Genomic DNA, 26,564 nt, shown 5'->3' on the forward strand with positions numbered 1-26,564 from the left:
CTTGGTGGGCAAAAGATAGTAGAATGATCTCCAAGCAATAACAAAATGAATTAAGCCAACATAGTTATCAGCTTCCTGCTTTGTCACTAATATGCAATTTGATTTATTTCAACTCAAGAAATACGTATTTTACACTTATTATGTACCTATTTTAAGTCTGTGAGAAGCATAGGTAAAAGGACAAAATGACACTCTACTATCACAAAGTTTCCTTGTAGGGGCAAGGGAATCAGAAGAGAACTATATATATATATATATATATATATATATATATATATATATAATTTAATTTTTTCACCCTAAAATGTGAATGTAAGTTGTTAATAAGAGTGGTGGTACAGGCAGCCAGGGTGGCTCAGCTGCCTTCAGCCCAGGGCCTGATCCTGGAAACCTGGGATCAAGTCCTGCATCAGGCTCCCTGCATGGAGCCTGCTTCTCCCTCTGCTTATGTCTCTACCTGTCTCTCTCTCCCTGTGTCTCTCATGAATAAATAAATAAATAAAATCTTTTGTTTTAAAAAAAAGTGGTGGTACAGCTTAAACACTAAATGAGATCAGAAAAAACAATGTTTACCAAGTTTTTCTGTGCTAGTACAAAACAGTGGAGATGTTTTATCTAGTCTTGTGAAAATAGTGTCTCAAGGAGCTCAGAAAGGAATGTTTTATTTTTTAATTTATTTAATTTTTTATTTATTCGAGAGAGAGAGAGAGAGAGAGAGAAAGACAAAAATCATGAGGGGGGGAGGGGCAGAGGGAGAGGGTGAAGCAGGCTCTCCACTGAGAAGGGAGCCACAGGCATGGCTAAATCTCAGAACCCTAGGATCATGACCTGAGCCAATGGCACCACCCAGGCACCTGAGAGGAATATTTTAGAACAGTGTTTCCTAATTCATCTGACAATAAAAGTCATCCATTAAGTACAGATTTCCCAGTCCTTCTCCTAAGGATTCTGATTCTGAGTATCTAGGGTGGGTTTAGGAAGCTATATACCTTTACAAAGGATTCTATTATAAGTAAAATTTGGGAAATTGAGATTTAGGAGAAATTGCAATTGATCAAAGAGGAGTGAAAAACCCAAAGAACTCCTCTTGCAAGTAAGAGATACATAGAAGCGCAGCTAACTAGGTACCTTTTGCACCTTTCACAAATTGAACCTACACTGACAACATTGCAATGTAAAAAAGAAATTAATTAATAAAAAGGAAGTTATTTCAAAATATTCTGTCCATCTATTAAGTTTTTTTTTTCAGCAACCGTGAGTCTTTGACTAAATGGTAGATATATTTTATTGTAATTGTGCAAATAAATACATCACATTACATTTTTAGCCTAGGGGCACCAGGGTGGTTCAGCCAGTTAAGTGTCTACAGTCTGCTTAGGCCGTGATCCCAGGGCTGGGATTGAGCCCTGCTTGGGGCTCCCTGCTGAGTGGGGAATCTGTGTCTCCCTCTGCCCACCCCTTACTCTCTCTCTCCTCTCTCTTTCACATGCTCTCTCTCTCAAATTAACAAAATCTTTGAACTTTTTTTTTGTTTTGTTTTGTTTTTGCCTATAACTAGGTTCTGAAAAAAAGGCAAAATTAAAAATATGTAATGTTTAGGAGTACTTGGCTGGTTCAGTTGGTGGAACATCTGACTCTTGATCTTGGGGTTGTGAGTTCAAGCCTCACATTGGGTGTAGGGGTTACTTTAAAAAACATGTAATATTTAAAATTAACCAAAATTATCTTAAAGAATGTAAAGTTTAAATTCTACTTATAGTGATCATAAATATCTTTCTCCATCCCTATTCTTCAAAATAAGCAGTTTTCCTTTCAAACCCTTTAAATTTTCCTCCATTGTATCTTTGGAGATGGGACTATAACTAGTGAAAATCCTAACAAAGTCCAACTAAGGCCGAATGTTTCTAAACACTTGAAAGAAGTCATGCTTTAATATCCCATCTCGGGCAGCCTGGGTGCCTCAGAGGTTTAGCACTCACCTTCGGCCCAGGGCATGATCCTGGAGACCCGGGATCGAGTCCCATATCAGGCTCTTTGCATGGAGCCTGCTTGTGTCTCTGCCTCTCTCTCTGTGTCTCTCATGAATAAATAAAATCTTTAAAAAAAAATCCCATCTCACACATTATGTAATGAGGATTGTATTGCTCACTCGTAGACTTGGGTTTTTTTGGTCTTAGTTTTAAATGAAAGAATGCACATAAAAGCTCTACTTCTGTGTAGAAGATGCTCAAGACATTTAAATATCCTATTTCATGAATCATCACCAACTTCGTCATGATCAACCTCACAGTTACACTTGATTGAATAGCTCCTTTGTGCCAAGAATAATGCCAAATGCTGTGGAGGATACAGAGGTGAAATAAGATACACTTCTCATCCCTCCAGGGAAGACACACTAACTGCAGTGCAAGTAAGAAGGTAATAATCCGCGCTCTGAAAGTTCACAAAGTGGAGGGCTTGCAGGGGCTTGTACAATGGGAAAAGACTTCATGGAGAAAGTGGTTTCAGAGCTCACCTACAAGAAGTTTCTATATCCCATATTCTCAACAGTTCCTTAACTTTCCCTAGAAGCATGACTGTTACCCTTCCTTAATTATCTGGTGATATGAAATGATTCATGTTTAATGCTCTCCTAAGGAATGGACTTTCCCAATGAGTTTCATTAAATTGAGTGAATTCGGTGTAAGGAATTGAGAGTTGCATGGTGGAAGGAAACAGCGAAGGTTCTTGCATACCAGTTTCCCTAAATATCGATTCATACAAATCCTTTAACAGCTTCCAGACTGACACACTTTAATATTACATGATCTCCCTGTGCAATACGAAGTGGGAAAATTAATCCATATAATGATTTTCACAATTCAGGCCTCCAAACAGGATAATGACTGAATAACAGATAAAGTAAGTGTTCTTCAATTATCCAGAATTGCTTCAATTTATAGAAGCATTGAAAGATGGTTCTAAAATAGATGCAAATAACAGAGGGAAGAACATGTCAGGGAAGGTAAAGATTGAATTATAAGCAGTCACTAGGTGGTTGTGAAGGCAGGGCAGCAAAGAGAGTTCTAGAAACACTTTCAGATCCTCGGAAACAAGTAATCCCTAGCAAAGTGTCCATTTGCCCCACACCTCTACATTTTATTATTTTCTCGCATTCTCTTTGGATTTTCAAGTCTTGTGACTGAATAGAACAATTGGAAAATGGACACATCATAGCAGACTGTCTTCTTTGTTCCATATATTCAGGATAGATGAATGGAAAGGAAAAAAATTAAAATATTTAAAATAACTTATTTTGCCACAAATCACCAACATTATCATAAAACATCTGATTTTTTTTTTAAGGGCTCAAAGTTCATATGCACGGGAGAATCGGACAGTTCCACCAAAGTTAGGAAAAATAGCAATTCCCCACTGCCCTCCTCTAATTTCTCCCTGTTCCCCAAACTCCCACTGCTTTCCCCTCCTACAGTCAATTGCTATACCATTTTCCTCCATGCCCTAAATTGCATGTGTCGTTATTCTTTGTCTTGGCTTTTTCAAGTTTTAGGCAATACTGATTTGCTTTCTGCCATAGAAGCTGAGGATTTTGCTCTTTTTCCTGTTCCCTGACCTATAACACCTTCTAATTGTTCCAGCCTTCTGATGTCGTTATGTCATAATTTTGATTACATTAATTTTTATCGTAACTGAGATCATGTAAACACTATTCACAGATGAATTTGTCTTGCGTAACTCTGTTTTCTAAATTGGTTTTATTTTTTTAAAGATTGCATTTACTTATTTGAGAGAGAGAGGAGAGAGTGCACAAGCAGGTGGAGCAGTAGGCAGATGGAGAGGGAGAAGCTGGCTTCCTCCCGAGCAGGGAGCCCCATGTGGGTCTCGATCCCAGGAGCCTGGGATCATGACTGAGACGAAGGCAGACACTTATTCAACTGAGCCACACAGGCACTCCTTGTTTTAGTTTTCTAAATAATTTTCGCTAATCAGCTATCTTTTCACAATTGCCTAAATTTCCCCACAAGTCTCTCAGATGCAGTAGATGTTCTATCAATGCCATCTTCCTGCAGAGGTCTGTCCAAGTGCCTTCTGATCTTGAATCCTCAGTGGCTGCCTCTTACTCAGGATACTCTGCAGCCGTGCTGGGTTCTTCCTTCACTATTACCCTGGGGAATCCTCCTTGCTTTTTCCTCTGGATTGGATTTCATGTTTCCTATATCAAGTGTCTTCTTTTTTGGTTTCCTATCTTGTTTAGCAGAGTAAAATCTCCTGTCATGAGAAATGATGCACAGTAGGTAAACTTCTTGAGATGTTTCCTGTCTCGAAATGGCTTTATTCCCCTGAAGTTGATGGCTTAGTTGAGCATAGAATTCTTGGATGGAAATGACCTTCCAATCTTAGTATTTTGAAGACAATGCTCCCACTGCCTTTCAACTTTCTGTGTAAAGGTAGAGAAGTCCTAAACTATTGATTCTTGAATCTTTGGGCATGGATCTGTTTTTCTCACCTATCTTTAAAAGGTCTATGATCTTCTCTTTGCATCCAATAGTCTCAAACTTCACAATGATGTGCCTCAGTGTTGAGCGATCATTTTTTTAAAGATTTTATTTATTTGAGAAAGAAGGAGCAAGAGAATGAGCAAGGGGTAGAGTCAGGGGGTAAAGGAGAAGCAGGCTCCCCGCTGAGCATGGAGCTGGAACTGGGGCTTGATCCCAGGACTCTGAGAGTCACCACCTGAGCCGAAGTCATATGCTTAACTGACTGAGCCACCTAGGCAACTCAGCACTATCATTTTTATCCAGTGTGCTGGGCACTTAGACTAGGGCACTTTGAATTCGAAAACTTAACCCTAGAAAAATGTCTTAAAGTTGTTTGTGTCTTTGCTCTTCTTCTATTATAGCTATTCTGGATCTCCTTCATTAGTCCTTTGTCTTTTTGCCTACTTTCCAGACAATTTCTTCAATTTTATCTTCCAATTTTCCTCTTGAGTTTTTTTTATTTCTGTTTTCACATCTTTACTTTATAAAAGATCTTTTTTGTTGTTGTTTTTGACAGGTTCCTTTTGTATAGTATCTGGTTACTGTTTTATGGTGGCAATGTCTGGCAATGTTATAATTTCTTTTTTTAAGTTTTCTTCTCTGCATAGTCTTTTTCTTCTACTCTGATGTTTTGTTTGTTTTAGGTGTCAGAGCATTTTCTTTTTGGCTGGTAATTAGTTGTCTATTCCTTTTAATAGTGGAGCATTAAAAGTTTATTTGATATTCTGAGCACAAGCTGGGCTTGACTATGACCTTTCCATGGGGTGAATTGGTTGAGAACACTCATGTCTCAGTATCTTTTAGGTCTTCCCTTATAGGATAATCACATTCTCCAAAGAAGACTCTTCCAATCTTCTGCCTAGAGAAAGAGAGAAAGAGAGAGAGAGAGACTGGCTGTCAGTACAGGAAAACAGCTAGGGGTTCAGAATCAAGTATGTGTTCATTCTACCCTCAAATTGCTATTATACAATTTTTAAAAATATTAAAAATTTGAAGGTATAGTGCTATAACCACCTGTATTCCCTCCACCTAGATTTGACAATGGTTAACAGTTGGCCACATTTGTTCTTACTCTCCTCCTCTCCTGAACCTTTGAAGGTAAGATGCCATTATCATGACATTTTACTTTTAATATTTCAGCATAAATTTCCTCAAATAAGGACATTTTATACATAACCACAATGGATTATATCTAATAAAAAAATAGGGGTACTCAGGTGGCTCAGTCAGTTAAGCAGCTGCCTTCAGGTCAGGGTGTGATCTGGAAGTCCTGGGCTTGAACCCCACATCGAGCTCCCTTCTTGATAGAGAGTCTGCTTCTCCCTCTCCTTCTACGTACTCTCTCCCTCTCTCTGTCAAATAAATAAATAAAAATCTTAAAAAAATAACAATAATTTATCACTTAATGGTCAGTCCTTATTCAAATATCCCCAACTATATACTCTTATCTACTGATTTTATTCGATTAATAAATACCTACTGATTTACTTGATGGCATTTCTACCTTAAATTATGCTAGGTGTTACCAAATCCAGGGATCAATCCTCTCCATAATAAATCCAGTCTTTTGCTAGAGGTAGGAGATGAGTAGTCATCTAGACATGTAGAATAGAGGAAGGTCTCTATTTCTTCATTTGCAACTTCTGCCCCACTATCACCACCACCAAACACGCTTACCTTTAACCTCCCTTCCAGTAGTACTTGGTGTCATTTCCTGAATGAGCTGTTTGGGGATTCTGTATCACAATCTGGGTCATTTTTTTTTTTTTGCCATTTCCTACTACTAAAGTAAGATTTAGTTTTCTCATATCTGCTGTGTTAAGGAGCTATGTTAAATTATATTATTTATTTTTCAAAACAGAACACATTCGACAGTAAAATTCTCCTCCTACTTGTCTCTTTCTCTCTCAAATAAATAATCTTTAAAAAAAGGAAGTAAAAGTTGATACTATTATTAATTATGCCAGGACTATTAATAGGGGTAAACCAGGATAGTCCTTGGAAGATGAGCGAATGGTTCGAATGGTTACTGTGGGAAGTCATTTCCTACTATTCTGCTTTGCAACATCAAAGCTTTGTTCTTCTGTTCCTTTCATCTGCTCACCCCATTCTTGTGGCTTTATTTGCAAACCAACCAACCAACCCTTTCCTGTTGTTTTATGGGGTTTTGCAAGTAAAAGTAATGGTATACATTCGCATGCATTATCTCTATCCAAGTTAATTATCCTGAACTCACCTTGATCATTTTGTGCTTGCATTGCATTTTTAATTTTAAAGTTCTTCAATGCCTTGGCTGTTCTTTAAAATCATTACAAGTGAGGTATTTTAAATTAGTTTAATAAATATCTACTGATTTTATTTGATAGAGCTCACCATCATTGTCTATTTCATACACTGAATACCAAGTGAGTGTCAAGCAAACCAAAAATATACGGCATATGATGGTTAAGGTAGTTTTTAGTTAGATTCTAGGATTTATTGTTCTCTATGTCTGAAATAGCTTCTCCTCACATCTCTGTGAAAATCCTAGTCATCTGTTAAGTTCTACGTCAAATCTGCCTTCTCCTTGAAATCTTCCCTGATAATTTCCTAAAAAAAAAAAGGAATTTTCTTTTCCTCTAAAATCTTGTGATGCTCACAGTTTATATTATACAAACATGCATGCATGTACAACACACATTTATATCACTGAAACAAGAGTACCTGAAAAATACTTCCTCTTACTGTGAAACACTGTGATATTTTTAAAATTATTATCTTTTGCTTTTTAAAAATTACTGATGGATTCCCAAAACATTGATTTCTTTACTCTGTAATGAATTGTGACCCAGGATTTAAAAGCAATTGCCCTGGAGGCACATGAGTGGCTCAGTTGGTTAAGTGGCTGATCCTGGATTTTGGCCCAGTTCATGAGCTCAAGGTCCTAGGATTGAGCCCCAGAGGGGGCTCTGTGTTCAGCAGGGAGTCTGCTTGAGGACTCTCTCTCTCTCTCTCTTCCTCTGCTTCTCCCACCTCCCCCCACCTTGCCACTTTCTCTTGCTCTCCCAAATAAATGAACACATCTTTTAAGAAATACTGCCCTAGTGCAGTGTTTCTTAACCTGTGATCCATGTATACAACTCACTGTAGGAACTTTTGTCCTAACTCCTTTTTACCCTTGGAACCATCTGATATCTTTGAGCCTCAACTGTTCCCCCTAAAGATACATAGTATCTTAGCATTGAAAAAGGCAGATAATATTTTGATTAATTAAAAATATGTCAAGGCTTGCCTGTCAAGTATCACCAACTTAAACTGGACAAATATATTTTTTTTTCTCTGAGGCTTCTTGAATATGATTTACATATGAAAAAAGACAAAGGAGATGGCCCGAGGGGTTGGCTCCTTTTCTGAGATCTGCAGATTCTTTCTCCCTGTCAGCAGAGTATCTGATCTTTATCAGGGCAGAGACTTGAGCTGTCCAGAGTTTCTGGACAACATTTAGGAATGAAGAACTCATGTTTATCAGGCAGTTTAGTCCTTGTGACCTCCAGAATAATCCTAGGATTTGCAGTGCACATGAGTTATCATGTGTGTGATCAGTGATTTATAGGTTTTATTGAGTTGGGAGATCCTCTTATAGGAGTTTCCTCAAGCTTTGTACTTTTGACTTTGCAGGCCAAATAATTTTTTGTCTTGTGCATTGTAAGATGTAGCATTTCTACCAACTAGATATGGCATTTCCTCAACTGTAACAACCAGAAATGTCTCCAAATGTTGCCATTATTTTCCCCAAGGAGAAAAATTATTCCTGGTTGAGAACCACTGTGGTTCTAGATAGTAGTTACTTAGCCCATGTCTCAAAGATTTTCTACAGTCTTTCTTGCTATTCTTTGGCATATGTTGTTATACTTTAAATATGGTTGCATTTATCTGTGCTACATTTATTTTGTAATTCAAACTAATTTTTTGTTATATTTGCCTATTGAGTTATAACATACTTTCCCCCTGATATTTAACAACCATGTAGAAAAACATCCAGTTTTTCAAAGGTCAACTCCATGGAACTTCTCTTATTCTATCTGACATCTTAAAACAAGGAAGAACTAGCACAAATAGAAAGTCAGGTGAAGAAGCTAATTTATGGGGAAGATGAGTTCTATTTTATTCAGGGAAAATTTGAAGTGATAGTAGAATATCTAAATGCTATGTCCAACAACAAACTTGAAGAGAGGTTGGGCTATAGACCTGGGAGTCAACAGCATAGTTATGAACTAAAATTATGAAGTCCCCAAGAGAAAAATGAAAAAGCTCAGAGGACTGAAGACTAAATCTTAACATGAAGCTATAGAAATGAAGCTAGCAGAAAGAAAAAAGGATATTTATTGACTGAAATTATGAAAGCTAACGACTGAATGGTGAATGGTAACCCTACCACAGGGGTATCAATAAAGCCAAATTATAGGAAAAAGGAAGAAAGAAGGAAGGAACTAAAGAAAAAAGAAAGAGAGAGAGAAAGAAAGAAAGAAAGATTCTGTGTACCAGAAGAGCATTGCAAGGACTTGTGGAGTAGTAGTGGGTGGGTTTGTGGTTTGGAGCGGGAAAGGGAATAGATAAGGTGCCTGGTGACTTGCCAGCCTTGAGATAAGGATGTATTCTAATCAGACTTCCTTGGTGGTAATCTACTGAGGATCACCTGGGGAGCATCTGTTCCCTATCCTGAATAAAGTAATTTCTAGAATGAAAGGAAAGATGCTCAACATGGTAAAGAATGTAAAATAATCCATCTTTCTATTGTTCCTACCTTCTTTTCAACTTTCATATCAACCATTTACTTCTGCTCTTGAGTGAGATAAAGGCTTGCCTACTGCAAGGATAAAGAGGGATGAAAGGATAATTCATTGTTTTATACTAAGAGTGGTATCAGTAGATCATTGGAACTGTTACCTAATTATTGCCAGAAAAATTAGTTTCCACATCATCATTTATAGAATTTAAAAAATATATCCAGTTGACTTACATCAAGATTCTTAGAATGGGTCAAATCCTTTATGTCCCTGGGAATGCAATTACCAACCAATTCGACTTAAAAGGTTCATAAGGAAATTTTGTCTGAAATTTAAGCATTTTACTAAGGTGTTTTATTTTTTTTCCCCTACGGCCACACGTGCAGTACCTGACGCATGCTCTAATATCTGCTTCATTTTTTTACACTAAACATTATGCCGTGTGCCACAGCACAGACACCTTAGAGCCTCCCTATTCCCCCATTTGTCTGGCTGCTTTCTGGGGAAGAGAGTTCTGGGTCTCCCGACAGTCAAGACAAATAAAGGAAACCAGAGTTATATTTTATATTTCTTATCTAATGAAAGAAGCGTCCCTCAGTAGAGACTAACTTCCTCTTAGTGTCAGTCTGAAACGAATACATCAGCAGAGACAGATGAATGCATTAAACTCATTAGGCCAGAGGCCCAATCTCTCTGAGCAGAAGCTAACGCCTCTGCCTCTATAACTCTGCTTTCTAACAGAGCTACAAGCGGGGATTGGGAAGAAAAGTGGTCAAGCATTTTGGAGTTTCAAGCAGAAACCGATTCCAAAAGATCTCGAGGGACCCCAGTGGCATAAAAATCCAGGGTGGGCATACTGCCGGTTACTAAAGTTTAAGAACCAGGCACTTTTTTGCTCTGCACAGTAGCACAAGAGGCGTGTGTTACGTGACCTCCTTCCTCCCTTTTGGTGAACTCCAGGACCCGAGGCTTCGTCAACGAGAGCCCAGGCGTTCCCGGCCGGGCCCCTACGCGGTGCAGCCGAAGCTCGAATCCAACAGAATGCAGACCACCTCCGCCGACCCGAGCGCAGCAATCTGGGGCGCTGAAGGTCTCCCCGAGGCCGAGGAGATGCGAGGGACTTTCCGCTCCAACCAATCAGGTGAGAGGAAATCTTGGCGCACCCCTCTCCACCTACCAATCAGCACCTACCTCCACGGGCCGGGCCCATCGGCACCGGAAAAACACCTTTTAAATTTTTTTAGTTATAGCTTTTTATCCCCACCGTCATTCTAGGCCTTCCATCCCACGAACTGTGCTCAAAAGAGGAAAGCTGAGTAAAACAATTCCAAAGCTGTTCATTCTGGCGAGGAGACGCGGAACTCTACACCTCTCCATCAAAACTGTGATTCCGGGAGGGATAAAGGAAAAGGAGCGTTCCAGAGGACAAACTACAACTCCCAAGAGGCCTTGCGCGGACTCGGCTGGCCCCGGGCGAGGGGGCGGGCCCTTGCCGAGGAGACCGCTGAGGGTCACGGGGCTCCTCTCCGACTTCCCGAACGTGAGCCCCCGCCGCGGGGGACCCTGAGGTGGGCGGGGCGGCGGCCACAGCGGCTCTCGCGCTTTGTGTCCTGCCCCCACCTCCCGTTCCTCCGCCCGAGACGTCGGAGGGGGCGTGGCCCGCGCGGAGGCTGGTGGGGGCGCGAGCGCCGCGGGACGTGGGTGACGCGTCTTCTTCCAGCTCAGCGGTGTGTGAGGTGGCGCGGCCCCGCCGGCGATTGGCTGTTGGGAGACTAGTACGCAGCGGCCGTTGGTCGCCGGCAGCACGGAGGGAGAGCCGGGGCGGGCGGGGGGGATATGGGGCGGCAGTGGCGGCGGCGGCGGCTGGAGGAGGCGGGCGCGGACGAGCCGGCGGCTGCGGCAGTCCCAGGAGACCTCCTGTGAAGCGCGCCTGTGGGCGCCGCCGTGGGCCCCTCGGGGAGGGCGGCCAGTACGCGAGCCGCTGAGGAGCCGCTCCCCCAGCGCCGCAGCCCTTAGGACTCTCGGTCCCATCCTCTCGCTCCTGCTCCGGCTCCTCCATCTTGGCCTCGGCAGTGGCGGCTGCCGGGAGGATGTGCCGCCTTCTGGCAGGGGGAAGAAGGAGGAGAAGATGAAGAAGTACCGTCGGGCCTTGGCCCTGGTCTCCTGCCTGTCTCTGTGCTCCCTCGTCTGGTGAGTCGCCGCGACGAGGCGGGAGTTTCCTGAGAGGGGACACCCCAGGTCACACCCCCAGATCATCTTGGCTCTTAGGGTGCGGGTCTCGCAGGCCCTGCCGGGGCGACACAGCGAGTATTACGTCGCGGCTCTCCCGCCGCCGGGCCCGGCTGCGCTCTGTACGGTGTTGAGGGTGTGTGTTGGGATTTTCAGACTAAGTGGGAGGGAAAGGTGCCTGAGCCGAAGGGACCACCCGAGTGCCCTTGTACTCAGTGACGCGGCCCCTCGGAGACGGCGGGATGTTTGGGTAGTTCTCAGGTAAATGCAAGGTAAGTCCCCGGTTTCCTGCCAGCCGCTCGCTCTGCTAGTGTGGTAAGGGTGGAGAGAGTGTCGGGATGTGAGTGTTCCCGACGTGCGATTTTAAAAACGTGATTGTCACGAGGGTGAGAGAGTAATGTACAAGCAGGAGTTCTTGGCCATTTCTTAGTGTCTTTGCTCTCGCGCACCCTTGGGGCTGCTCCTCTTGGAAACTTTGGGGTGGGGGGGGGCGTTATGAAGCACGTTTCCAAGGGAAGCACGTTTCTGATGGAAAGCCGTTGGTTTAGTAGAGTCTTAGGTGTAGTGTGTACAGTCGGTTCTGGTGGTGTGGCTTGGATAATGTCCCTGGTAATGGGAGGATAAGTCCTGGATTTTGAAGGCGAGAAGAGTGCTCCCTGTGTCCCTATATCTGTGTCTACCTTGCGGGGTGTACTTTACACATTTTAGTACATTCAGTCCTCCCAACAGCACCATGAGGTAAGTATTATTGCTAACCTTATTTTTCATTTGTTCCTAAAGCTTATGGAGTGTCTGTTGCTCCCTGGCACATTTGGGTGTCTCCGAGGCACAGAGACCTTGTCGGTAAAAGGATTGCTGTCATTATACTCGGAAAAGCCATTTTTAACCCCCACCCCCCCTTAGAGAATTTGTTTAGTGATGTGTGACGTTTGCTGACTGAAAAGATGCTTCGGTTAGAACGATTACACTAGATTAAAGTCTAGTTAAACGAAGTCTCTCGTTTATTTATGGAAAACACCAACAATATGTTCATGTTCTTGGTGCCTAACCGATTCCAAAGATACTGAAGTTGTAGAGTTCCTCACAGAAAGTAGTAAATGGAGAGGAAAAGGAAACACTTCCCTGGCTGAGGAATTTTGAATGGAAGATGGACAGAAGTTTTAGAGAACAAGATGTTTGGCTTTTTGACTTTGATTACAAACCCTTTTAAAGGACTGCTGTCATTCCTCCCTTTCTGCTTTTTAGTATCATGTTAGGTACCAAGGAGTGCGTGCAGAGGAGTCGACTCATCCCATTTTAAATTTGTAGGTGAGATATCAAAACCTTGTGCTCATATCCACCTGTTCCTGAGGAGGGCTTGGTAATTTACAGGATATATATAATTTATTTCCTCTTTTCCTTGATCCTGCCCCACTTAAGATCATGTTATTCTTCACCAGCACTTTCTGAAATGGCTCATAGGGCAAAGAGGTTATACTTTTCATTCAAGTTTAGAATGATTTTTTTTTTTTATTGAAACATATTTGACATTGTGTAAATGTCATTGTGGCATTTCATAAATTTAAGATGTACAACATGTTGACTTGCTATATTTATATATTGTAATATGATTGCTATTGTAGTGATAGTTATCACTTTTTTCGTGTCACATTATCATTTCTTTTTTGGTGGTTGGAATAATTAAAACCTAGTCTCATAATAAATTTAATAATTTGCTTGCAATATCATTATATGCATTATACTCTATAGCATATCTCCAGGACTTAGTTATCAGTTGCAAATTTGTACCCTTAAACATGTTTTTTTTTTTTTTTTCCCAATTTTAAGTAGATGGTGGAGATGAAACCAAACATTACAATGTGTCTTTCTGAAATCATTTTTGGATTTAAATTAACCATGGTTCTATTACTTTGTGTAACTTCTGGCTCTCTTTTGCTTAGGCCAACTTCATATGGCTTCTCATTAGCAATAGTGAGAAGATCACAACCTGTTAGAGAAAAAAATCAGCCTAGTATTGAAAGTAGTAGTCAGAAAGTTCTGTAAAGTTTGTTGACTTTCACAGTGAAGAATGGATGTTGAGGGTTACTTAAAGGAGTGAAAAGTTTATGAAACTTTAGCTAAAGAAACAATTGTTTTAATATATTTTGAGATTGGTTTGGACTACCAAATTTAGGGACATTTTAATTATTCTTTACTGATGCTGTTAAAGGACATTGAAAAGAGGGTATTTAGGCATGAGATATTCTTGGAAGGGTAATGATGAGATTGGAGAAGAGGAGTGGTACGTGATACTGACTGGCAAGAGGGTATATTATGTCTTTGAGACTCTCTTCCTTGGGGAAATTGAAATTACTGCACTGATCCAACCAGAGGTCTAATTCTTGTTATGGTTTGCTCTAATGTCATTTTCCAGTATCTCCATTCTCCCTTTACCATTAATGGTTATGTTCAGCCATTGTAGGGTTAGATAGATGTTTACAGAAAAGTAGTTAAGCTCATTTTAGTAGCCATTTTTGTCTTTGTCATTCATTAATTGTCCCCCATTTTTGATCCATTTCTTTTTAAAGCTATATCATTTTGCAATTTATGAATGCTGTGCTTTCCTATTACAGTTCTCTAGTTTCTAAAGTTCTCCTTACCAATATTACTGATTTTTTTAACCCCCTTTTTTATACTCTCACACTTTATATATCTTGATTTTGTCTTCCCTCTCCTTTTGTCTTTTCAGCCTAGAGTCCTAACCTTAGACTCTTTCACACAAAACCTGTCCTTCCATCTTATTAGTCATTCTGGTTGCTATTTTTTACTTTTGCATATATTATATGATTCTTTATTAAGTAGTACAGAATATTTTAGGCATAAATGTACTGTAGCTGCAGTACAGAGTAATATTGATTAGAATTGACATCTATCTCTGTGTCTGCCTTGTGGTGTGTACTTTACACATTTTAGTACATTCAATCTTCCCAACAGCACTATGAGGTAAGTATTATTGTTAACCTTATTTTTCATTTTATAGTGAAGGAAGTAGGCAAATTAAATAATATAGCGAGGTTAAACAGCTATTAAGTTTAAGAGGCTGGATTTGAATCCACGCAGCCTTGTTCGTGGCAGAGGATCCTGACTTGTCAAAGGTGAGAAGGCCTGTCTTCTAAATAGGGCTCCATCACTTTGTAGATATACATCCTTAGGCATACTATGTAATTTCTTTGAACCTTAATTCTTATATTCTAAAAGTAGGAAAACTAATTGATGCACACTTCACTGAGTTGTTAGGAGGATGAAATGAGATAATACATATAACAGGTCTTTACAAAGTAGTAAGGGTATATCATTTGTATATTTCATCATAAAATTATTCAACAAAGATTTTTTTTTTTTTTTTTAAGATTTTATTTATTTATTCATGGAGACAGAGAGAGACAGAGAGGCAGAGACACAGGCAGAGGAGAAGCAGGCCCCATGCAGGGAGCCCGACTTGGGGCCTGAGCCTCTAGGATCACATCCTGGGCGGAAGGTGGCGCTAAACCCGCTGAGCCACCCGGGCTGCCCAACAAAGACTTTTCTTATGCTTATTATGTACCATATGTTGTTATGGGAATTGGAAACCTGAAAACAGGGAGACCAACTTATCCTGGTTTTTGGTCAGTGAAAGTCCCAGGTCCCGGGAATCCCCTGTGTTACTTCTTAGTGCTGCTTTAACAAGTTGCCAAAAATTTAGTGGCTTAAAGCAGCATACATATGGTATCTTATAGTTCTGGGGTCAGAAGTCTTAAATAAGTCTTAACTGGCCTAAAGTCAGAGTGTCAACAGAGCTGATTCCTTCTGGAGTCTCTGAGGTAAAGAATCTTTTTTGACCTTTCAGCCTTCGAGGGCTACCTGTGGTCTGTGACTCCTTCCTCACATCATTCCCACCTCTAGTTTAAGGCCTCACATCTGCTATATAACTGATCCTCCTGCCTCGTTTTTATAAGCACTTTTGTGATTACATTTGGCCCATCAAGACTATCCAGGATTATATCCCCATCTCAAAATCCTTAATTTAATCACATCTGCAAAGACTGTTTTAATACGTGAGGTAACACATTGAGGGATTAGGACTCCAACATCTCTGGGAGGCATCATGCAGCCTAATACACTGCCTTCAGTCCTGCAAACTGGAAAGATTGACCATCAGCTTAAAGAGGACAAAGATTTGATTTGTGCTTTAAGCAGTGCATATTCAAACTTTTTTGAATGTGTCTACCCTCAGTCAGTAAAACCATGTCCATGCACCTTTAATATTTCCTTGTTTATGTTATGTGCATGTGCCAATATAATGAATGATGTATAGTATACTAATAAGTTACATGAACTCAGTAGTTTAAAAAGATGAGAAAAACAGTCTGATCCTTTCTATTAATAGTACTTTTTTGCTCTCAAGCAATAATTTCTGGTGAGAGCTTTGTGATTGACTAAATTATTTTACATCATGATGTGATTAAAGAATAGCTTGTATTAGTTAGGAGTCTTAGCCCTGCAATTTTCTTGTTGATTTGTGCTTGTGTAGCTATTATCTTTGTAGTCTTTGCAGGAATTTTTTTGAAGCTACTTCTCCATGTTGTGAGAATCAGTTTAATTAAGATTAATTAGTATAATCCCTAAGTCTACTTAACTGGGCACATATAAATGTCAGTGCCTCACAATGTGCTGGAAGTAACCCCCCCCCCCCCCCTTAGTGGAGCTTCCACATTTTCCCTCAGGTTTCTGACTAGTCCCTAGAATTATTGATGTGTGATTAGCTGACCTTCAGAACAAGTATAAATTCTTAAATTAGACTTAGTAAAGCTTAATTAAAAAAAACTTTTATAGAGCCCATTTTATGTTTACAGCAAAATTGAAATTGAGTGGAAGTTACGGAGATTTCCCATACACTCTGTCCCCATCCTTGTATAGCCCCTTCATTAATCAACATCCCTTATCAGAGTGGCTTATTTTTTTTAAGACTAAAAAATAAAAAAATCTATTCTTCTTGGACCCAATAGGATCATCTTGGAGAAGCTTATATTTAGAGCTAATGAGAAAAACCTGACAGTTCAACAATTCTCATACATTTGACAATATAATAAATACAAAAAATATTTACAAAGGTCTTTAGGAACACCAAGGGTAGAATTTGTATTCTAGATATGGTTCTATCACTAGCTCTATGTCCTTGGATGAGTTATTTCTAAGTCTCAGTACTCATCTGTATAAATGGTTTGCAGGATGGATAGCTCAAGATGGGAGAATTTTGTTTCAGGTAGAGGCAAGATTCCTAGAGTTTACGTGGGGGAGAGATTGGAAAGGGAAGCCAGAGCCAGGTTTTGAAGGGACTTGATAATTGTGCAGATGAACTCTGATTTTAACCTGTCTGAGAGGATGAGCCAGGGCGGTAGTTTAAGCAAGAGCGTGAAGTCAGATGGATCTTTTAGATCACTATGGGGATAGAGTGGATTGGAAGGGACAGACTGGGAGGGTGTCCTTTGGAGGATGGGAGCCCTAAGTGGCAGTCACACTGGAGAGACTTGATAGATACCTAAATCAGTGTGGTCTGTTTTGTTTGCTTTTTTGTCCTTGGTACTAATTTTTTCTGAGTATGTCATCTATTTTCATTGACCTCAGAGGTAATAAGTTCTTGGCTTGTAATTTTATTTCCATATCTCTTATGTTGCTTTTTCTATGATAATATTGCTGGCTTCTTGCTCATTTGTCTCTATGCATAAATGAGCAGAAATTTGAGAAACAAGAAAAATAATATAAGCAGTTTTATTTATTTATTTTTTTTAAAGATTTTATTTATTTATTCATGAAAGACACAGAGAGAAAGAGGCAGAGAGGCAGAGACACAGGCAGAGGGAGAAGCAGGCTCCATGCAGAGAGCCCGACGTGGGACTCGATCCCAGGTATCCAGGATCAGGCCCCGGGTGGAAGGCGGTGCTTAACTGCTGAGCCTCCTGGGCTACCTCAGTTTTATTGTTGTTGTTGTTTTTTTAAGATTTTATTTATTTATTCATGAGACAGAGAAAAAGAGAGAGAGAGAGAGGCAGAGACAGGCACAGGGAGAAGCCGGCTCCATGCAGGGAGCCCGATGTGGGACTTGATCCCCGGGTTTCTGGGATTACGCCCTGGGCCGAAGGCAGGGCCAAACCACTGAGCCACCCCGGCTGCCCAGTTTTATTGTTTTTAAGGTAATAATTGGAAATATCTTTGAAAATCCCAACTCTTTTTTGTCTGGAGAAATTATTTTCTTTATTGTGTTTCTGTAACTATTTTTAAGACCATAAATCTCTTTTCTGAATAAATTAATAAATATTCAAAATAAATGATAAAGTAATTCCTCTTCTTTAAATCATTTGATGACTTTTTTTTTTTTTTTTCTATAGTCTTTGTTGTCCTGGGCATATAGTTTTCAGCATGGTGACTTTAGGTAATGATACTGTATTGTATATCTGAAAGTTGCTAAGAGTAAATCTTAAAAGTTATCACAAGAAAAAAAAATTATAGCTGTGTGGTAATGAATGTACTTAGTGTTGAACATTCCACAGTATATACAAATATTGAATTATTATTTTATACACCTGAAACAAACATAATATATGCCAGTTGTATCTCAGTTTTTGTTTGTTTGTTTTTTGTATTTTTGATTTAAAAACAAGTTCTTGTGGAACTTGATGTGAAAAACTTTGGGAAGAAAAGTTTATCTTTGCCCTGGGATATACATTCCAAAGAAAGTCTCTGGTACTTAAAAGAGGTGTTGAGTTATTAAAAACAATGTTAGATCTTTTCAGACAAGTTCGATGAAGCCAGATTGCTTAAATAGGAAAAGGTCTGTGAAAGAAGGTGTGACAGGGAGGTACAACATCTTTGTGTAAAGCTCCAACACTTGTGTTCAATTAAAAAAAAAAAAAGAGGCAGGTAACTCACAATATCCTTTGAATTATTTTTAAAAGAGCTGGTTGTGTTTTGTAATAACTTCTTTAGATTATTAAACATTTGAGGGTATATCAGAATGGATGCAGGTAGTTAGATTGTCTGGCAATGAAAAAAGCAAAAGATACACCTAACATACCTTTGGACATCTGTTATTTCATTTTTCCATTGTTCGTCAACTCCTAAATTATTCTTTCACTTTTTCCCAACCGTCTGAATAGAGAAATAGGTCAATATGTATATCTAACATTCTAGTCCTTGTAATAAAAGGGAAGAGAAAAATTTATAAAAAATTTAAGTGCTTTATTCTGTCAAGCCATCTTCAAGTAGAAACATATGTATGAAATACTTTGTTTAGTTTATACATAAGTGGAATTCTTTATTTGAAACATAATGTGTACATGTTGCAGATTGTACTCTAGTGCCAATTATGTGTTATTTGTTTTGCTTTTCAAGGCCGTATTTTAAAGTAGTTTCAAAAAATTGTACACGTTGCAAAGAAATGAAAAATTATTTTCGAGTACTTACAGTATAAGAATGTTAATCCCTTGGGATAAACTTATTTCATAAGTGCAGATTTTTTTTTTTAAAAGAAGGTTTGATTTTATTTTAGGACTTTGTTTTTGTAAAGAATCACTAGTTAAAATTCTTTTATATTTTATGTAGAAGTAACACCTAGCTTTGTTAGAAAATGTTTTGTGACCTATAGGTACTAAGTGAATTTTGTATTTCTTGTTATAGAATATTTGTAATCTAACAGGAGAAAATATGTAAAGTGCTTAAAATAATGCCTTGCTCATAGTAAGCACTAAGAGTTCTTATTATTTATTCCCTCTGGGTGCTTTGGTATAATTAGGAGGGCAGAGATGGCAATGTTGAGAAATAGGAATCCATAAATTCATTCAAAATGTTATTTAGTTACTAACAATGTATTTGTTGTGGTGGGAAGCAGGAGACTTGAGCTCTGCCCTTGGGAATATACAATCCGGTGGTGGAAATATATGTACATACTAGTGTAGTGAAAAGAGCATAAAACTAACTCAGAGTTTGGTTGTAATCCTTTTTTTTTTTTTTTTTTTTGCATTATTAATATTGAGCCCTTATTGGGCGCTTCTTTCTATTCTAAGTGTTTCATGTCCACTGTTTACAACTCTTTTGAGATAGCCACACCATTTTTAAAATTTATTTATTTTTATTTTATTTTTTAGCCACACCATCTTTTTAAAGATGAAAAAAGAGGCATAAAAATTAACTTGCCCAAGTTCACACAGCTAGTAAGCAATAAACCTAAGTAGGCTGAGTCTGTGTTTTGTTTTTATTTTTTATTTAAATTCAATTTAGTTAACATATGGTGTATTATTAACTTCAGAGGTAGAATTTAGTGATGCATCAGTTAGTTGCATATAACACCCAGTGCTAATTACATCAAGTGCTCATCACCTGGTTACACCATCCTTCCACTCCCCTCCCCTCTAGCAATCCTCCATTTGTTTCCTATAGTTAAGGTCTCTTATGGTTTGCCTCCTTCTCTGTTTTTATCTTATCTTTCCTTCCCTTCACCTATGTTCATCTGTTTTGTTTCTTACATTCCACATATGAATGAAATCATATGGTATTTGTCTTTGGCTTAATTGCTTAGCATAATACTGTCTAGTTCTATCTATGTCATTGCAAATGGCAAGGTTTCATTCTTTTTGATGGCACACTAATATTTCCTTATCTATTTATCCATCTGTTTACCTACCTATCTACATCTATTTCACATCTTTATCCATTCATCTGTCAATGGACATCTAGTGAGCTTGTATTTTTATCACTACTCTACTCCACCAGCAATCTGATAGATAGCCTTAAGCAAGTTTCTTTACCTTTTCTTCCTGTGTCAGTTTTCTTACCTGAAAATGGGCAGCCTGGATTGCCTCAACTAGGAATGGACATTAGAATTGTTCACGAAGCTTTAAAAAATACACAGGCCAGGGACACCTGGATGGCTCAGCGGTTAAGCTCTGCTTTCGGCTCAGGGCGTGATCCTGGAGTTCAGGGAACGAGTTCCACATCGTGCTCCCTGAGGGGAGCCTACTTCTCCCTCTGCCTAGGTCTCTGCCTCTCTCTCTCTCTGTGTCTCTCATGAATAAATAAATAAAATCTTTTAAAAAAATAAAATAAAAAATACACATGCCTAGGATTCTTACATTGGGGGTTCTGTCTCAGTAGGTTTGGGATAATCTGTTTATCCCAGTAATTATTACTAGATCAGGTGAATTCTGAGAATTTTTTGTACTTTTAGCATTCTGAGGTCTCTGATTTGAACATTTGTGAACAATACAAAAAACTGAATTGTTCAGTAGGTGCTTAATGAAAATTAGGAAAAATCAGGCCTGGAGTTGTCAGGAAACATATGACAAGTTTAAGAAAAAATGATGTGTGGCTTCTTTGGAATGTAGATTTTTCGTGAACTGAAATAAGATGTACTGGTTCTGCTAATATGAATAATGGGCTTTTCCTAATGTGGGGTATGTGTGTGTGTGTGTCTATAGTGAGTAGGTAGTACTTAATTGTCAAGAAGAAAGAGAATAAAAGAGATAATGAACTTGATATAAGTGGGAGTGATAGTAAGCAGACAAGCCTGAGTAGAAACTAAAAGCTACGTTTTGGAAATTGTAATGAGTTTTACAAGCTCACGCAAGGAATTAGACAGTAAAGATCTGGCAATAGAAGTGATGTTACAAGAATGTTATTTTGACATCATTGTGCTAGAAATATTTCAGAAGAGAGAGACTTGGAGGGATGAGTACCAAAAAAAAAAAAAAGACAATTGGAGTAATTGAAGTTTATCATAACAAGGACTTGGTAGTAAAAATGAAGAGGGTGCATTAAACAGAGTTTTGAGGAAGTAAATGATCTGGTTTGGTGATAGATTGGCCATTGACAGTGCAATATAGTAGAAGTAGCATTGGTTTAAGATTCAGAAGAGAACTTGGTTTTAGTTTGCCTCTAACAGGCTCTTGTTCTTTAGGACTCCTTTTCTGTCATCCATGTCAGTGTTGAGAGATATTTACTGAGGCGTCTATGTGGTACATTCTATGTAGGATTCTTGTGGATAAAACAAAGTTAACTGCTTTCTTGTAGTATATTGGTTGAGAGAATAAATGCTACGATCTAAAGTTATAAATTTGTGCAATAAAGTTCAAAGAGAAAAGTTTAATTTTTTATTTTTATTTTTTTTTAAGATTTATTTATTTATTCATTCAGAGAGAGCGAAGAGAGAGGCAGAGACACAGGCAAAGGGAGAAGCAGGCCCCATGCAGGAAGCCCAGTGCGGGACTCGATCCCAAGTCTCCAGGATCACACCCCGGGCTGCAGGCGGCGCCAAACCGCTGCGCCACCAGGGCCGCCCAAGTTTAATTTTTTAAAAAATATTTTATTCATTTATTCATGAGAGACAGACAGAGAGAGAGAGAGAGAAAGAGAGAGAGGCAGGGACACAGGCAGAGGGAGAAACAGGCTCCATGCAGGGAACCTGATGCGGGACTTGGTCCCAGGACTCTAGGATCACGCCCTGGGTCGAAGGCAGGTGCCAAACCGCTGAGCCACCCAGGGATCCCCTAGGTTTTTTGTTTTTTTTGTTTTTTTTTTTAACTAGGTCAACTGGAAGAATTGGAGAAGAGTTGCAGAGGATTTTGATAGGAGGAGCAGCTGAGATGAGTGGAATAATCCAAGTGGAATGGTCCAAGTGAACATTGTATAGGCACTTAAAAATTCAGACTTCACTGCATTTAAGATTTGGGCTGGAGCTGTCCTCATAGAGAGGGGATCTTTTGAAGCAGAACTTTCGCTGAACAAGGAGCTTCTGCAGATACTTAGAATAAAGAAAGGTGCCAAGCAAAGTAAAGCTCTGAAGGGAAAGGAGGAGACTGGTTTGAAAAGAAAGATGGAAAGAGGTTTAAGGTGGTCATTTGAGTGGGCAGCAATATAGAATGTCTCAGATAAGGCTGAAAGGCTTGAAAACTGAGAAAAGGGCCTGTTTTCAAAAGAGGGAAGTAATTGGTAAAAGCTCACAGGAGTGGAAATAGAAGATATTTGAAGAGCTGGTAAGCATGAGTTCTCATACATTTATTTGGCAGCCAGAGAGAGAAGAGGTTAGAGTAGTCTCACCCTTGTATGCTTCAACCCTTTCTACACAGTGCCACTAGATTTACCTTACTAACACACAACTTTGATTATGTCAGTCTCTTGCTAAAACACCTTTTAGCTCCTGTTTAGGCTCCTATTTTCCTGAAGAGTAAAAATTTAAAACCTCACCTTAAAGGTCTGAAGTCTGGCCCAAACCTACTTTTGTAGCTTTATTTTTCACTGTTAGGTAGGCTTTCTATTATAGCATGATTAACCTGTTAACATGGTAGTAATTTACTTGACTACTATCTTTGTAATTTTGAGTTGAAAGTTAAGGTAACGAGGTATTGTGACTTGGGTTTTTAGGCTAAACACAGCTGATGCAGTTTATTGAAATATATCATTATCAAGTAAGTATAGCGTATGATTATTTTCAGAGGACAGTTGTATTGGTTGAATTTCTAACAGTATGTTAAAATGTAAAAACAACATATATTGCTTAATAAGTGCTACCCCATGCTGGATCCTTGAAATTATAGGCAAATTTAGTGAAACAATCCTCTAATAGATTTTGATATATGGAATAGTTAAACCTTTGAAATTCAAAGGTTTGATGAGAAGCAAACGCTAGACTACAGAGTTTTCTTTAGCTAAGCTCTATAGAGTGTCATGTGATTTGATTGGGGACTGCTGTGGCAGCCAAATAGAATAAAAGCTGGGAGGGGAAAGGAGCACAGTGTGACCTCTTGTGATCAGCATGTAGAGTTAGCAGAGAAGCAACCTTAAAAGAGCCCCCAAGCTGATAATAGATTAAGAAGAATATCTGTCTTTTAATACATTGTGATTGAAAGAAAGTAGGGTGTTTATTAACCAGAACCACTGGAGGCCCAGTGATCTTTTGGTCTTTTTTGGTTTTTGATCAAAGTATAATACCCATTTACTACGAGTCTCCTTGTACTTCGTAGAATTTCTGTTGTTTTTCAAATTTCTTGACAATAATGTTAAAAAACCCCATACTTTTCAGTTGTTTGAAAGTTAAGTTCTACTTTCCCACCTTTGTGTTTCATAGGTGTCTTTCCTGGATTGCCTTTGTTTGTGAAGGGGGGAAGTGGGCAGGGAATTACTTTAACCACACTGCTGTAATTAAATGGCTGGTATTAATTATGTTTCCATACTATGGATTAGATTTGCCCTTGTGTTTAAGAAGCAATTCTTCATTACCCAGTTCTCTTCTTTCTTTTACCATAAATTCTGTGGTTACTGGGTTCTCTCCTTTTTCTAAGTTCTTATCCAGACTGTTCCAATCCATAGTCAGAAGAATTGCTCAGGAGATCGCTGTGCGGAGAACAGGGCAGTAAGTTCTCTGCCCTAGAGTTGCTCAGTGTTGTGTAAGGAACAGAAATATAAACAGTTAATTTCAGTTCAGGGTTGTAATAAATGCTCAGAGATATGCCAAAGGGTTGTGGCCAAGCCACAAATTGTGGAAATCAGGAATGTGTGCTAGTCCCTAACTTGTTCCTTTCCCCAGAAAATGGATAAGAATTTAGTCAAGTTTTGGAGGGTGAGGAGTGGGAGTAGGGCAGAACAGTCTTGGAAGAGGGAGAAGCATGGGCCAGAGACTTAGAAGCATAAGACAGCTTAGTATGTGTTCAGGGAACAACTACAACTAATTCTGTATCATTGAAGCATGAAGTAGGAGGCAGGGAGTGGCAGAAAATATGAAGCTGAAGATTTAGGCAATAGAAGAATTTTAGATATTAAAAAATATGCAAGGAAGCTTGAATTTTGTCATGGAGGGTTGATAGAAGGTCCTAAGCAGGAGAACAGTAGTCTGACGATTAGTGTTAGGTTCTTGGCAGTGTGAAGGGTTGATTTGCAGAAGTGGTAAGATATGAATTAGGGAACTGTTAGGAGGTTGCTCTAAGTAAGGGATGAGGGTTTGAGCTAAGGTAGTTGTAACAAGATGGAGAAATGGATTACAGAAATTTGAGGTAAAATAAACTGGAGATAGTGGAGGGAGGATGAAGGAAAAAGATGTATAGATGCTTTTCAGGTTTCTAACTTGAGGACTGGGTGAATAGCAGTATCACATGATGAGATCAAGGATGTAGGAAGAAGAGATTTGGAAAAGGAAGATTCTTATGTTCAAGTTTGGATTTAGTTGTTTTGGAGACATCTTGGACCATGAAGGGAGAGAGATTCAAGTTTTGAATGAGGTTAATTCATTTGCCACATACATAGGGTATCATCGAAAGGTTTTAAGAAATGGACCAGGTAGGAGAACATAATAAGGACTGAAGATAAAGTAACCATCAGATGAAAACCATGAGATTAGATGAACTCTTCCTAGTAATAAAGTAGAGTATAAAAGGGAAAACTGAAAACAGAACCCTGAAATCACTGGAATTTAAGCTGCTGTAGTCAGCAGAAGCAGCCTATCAAAGGAGACTCGGAAGACTCCGAGAGCGATGAGCAACCGAAGTATGTAATTTGACAAACCAAAGGAGAAGAGGGTTTCAAGTGGAAGCAGTAGTCAAAGGTCCCACACACAGCAGAGAAATCAAAAAAGGTAAATCCTGCTACTACTATACAAGGTGGTAGTTTAAACAAGGGCAGAAATTAGAATTAAGCAGGCCAAGGGCTCAGTAGAAGGTGAAGAAATTGAGACTACACATATATAGTACTCTAGAATTTGATAAGTAAATGAAGGTGGAAAGAACAAAGCTGATAAGTTAACATTTGAGTGCATATTTTATGTCAGACTAATAAGCACAGCACATGCATCATTTTATTTTCCTCATGGTAACTCCATTTTATTTATCATTTATTTTTCTATCTATTTATTTATTGGCATGTGTGCATGAGCTAAGGGGAGGGGCAGAGAGAGAGAATATCAAGCAAGCTCCACACTCAGCATGGAGCTGGACGCCAGGCTTGATCCTACAACACCAAGATCATGACCTGAGCTGAAATCAAGATTTGGAAGCTTAACTGCACCATCTGAGCTCCCCTTAGTAACTCCATTTTAGAATATCAATATTGAGGCACACAGGTTTTGTAATTTACCCAATAACATACAACTAATAAATGGAGTACCTGGAAATAACACTTGGGGATCTTGACTCTAAAGTTCATGTCCTGGTCACTATACTACAAAACTACAAAACTACAAAACTACAAAACAACAAAACAAAAAAAAATATTTATCTCTGGTTGCCACTATCTAAATCTGAGGTAAACCTTATTTCTCTTTTGTGATAGTTCTTATATTTTTGTTATGCTATAGCTAGCCTTGACTAGTACCATCATTTCTGGAGTGAACAGATTGGTGTTATTTTCTCACTCTTCATTTATCTGTTGACCAGCGAATATTAAATATGAAATGCGGCGATACAGAAAGATTATAGGCTTTGGAGAGAGAGATACGTAGACTTGTAGTCACAAATTGAATGACTTTGGACAAGTTAATTTCTGAGCTGTAGCTTCTTTGTAAAAATTAGGTTAAGACTTTCATTTAAAAGTCTGAATAAAAAAATAAAAATATGACTTTTTTTTTTTCTCGAGACATCAGGTGCTTAGGATTGCATTGCTCACACTCTATGCAGAGTTCTGCCCTGGGTCCCCTTTTTTGCTCCATTTTATATGCTTATTCTTTTATCTTCAGTTTCACTCTTTTCCCCATTTTAGGCAGTTACCCCAGAGTATATTTGATACCTCTCCAGTCAGCCTTCATGTATTTATTTGATGTGTTTTTTCCAAAATAGTCTTGTTTTGCTTATATGCTTATATAAAATTTTATATAAATGATATAATGCTATTAATCTCCTTCTTTCTACTTCTTTTAATACTTTTATATTTACTTGTTTTAGTTAGTAGAGTCACCATTGAAATGAATTTTAAGTAGTTAATGATGTGGCAAAGTAGTTAATCATGTGGCAGATATCGTCAGGAAAGCCTGATAGTATCA

The 26,564-nt window shown here is 38.9% G+C and overlaps 1 protein-coding gene and 1 long non-coding RNA gene across 8 annotated transcripts in view; one reads left to right on the forward strand and one right to left on the reverse strand.

Moving 5' to 3' along the window:
• Positions 1 to 1,267: 1,267 nt before the first annotated feature.
• LOC140635674 (uncharacterized) lies at positions 1,268 to 11,010 on the reverse strand. Of its 3 annotated transcripts, XR_012033030.1 has the most exons (4): positions 10,237 to 11,001; positions 9,322 to 9,384; positions 5,752 to 5,890; positions 1,268 to 5,397 (listed from the first exon to the last, which is right to left on the reverse strand). It is a non-coding gene; the product is annotated as an uncharacterized lncRNA (long non-coding RNA). The 3 variants fall into 3 exon arrangements; XR_012033028.1 differs by having other exon boundaries at positions 1,268 to 5,890; positions 10,237 to 11,010; XR_012033029.1 differs by having other exon boundaries at positions 1,268 to 5,890; positions 10,496 to 10,999.
• SUCO (SUN domain containing ossification factor) overlaps positions 11,000 to 26,564 on the forward strand; it is an 89,461-nt gene continuing 73,896 nt past the window's right edge. For all 5 annotated transcript variants that reach the window (XR_012033026.1, XR_012033027.1, XM_072830639.1 and 2 more), the window contains exon 1: positions 11,000 to 11,494. Coding sequence is in view for 3 of the 5 variants with exons in the window: in XM_072830639.1 (XP_072686740.1) it covers positions 11,433 to 11,494 (62 nt within the window). In the remaining 2 variants the exon portion in view is untranslated. The remainder of the gene's footprint in view (positions 11,495 to 26,564) is intronic.

This window comes from Canis lupus, chromosome 6, assembly GCF_048164855.1.
Source record: "Canis lupus baileyi chromosome 6, mCanLup2.hap1, whole genome shotgun sequence".
Lineage (NCBI taxonomy): Eukaryota > Metazoa > Chordata > Mammalia > Carnivora > Canidae > Canis > Canis lupus.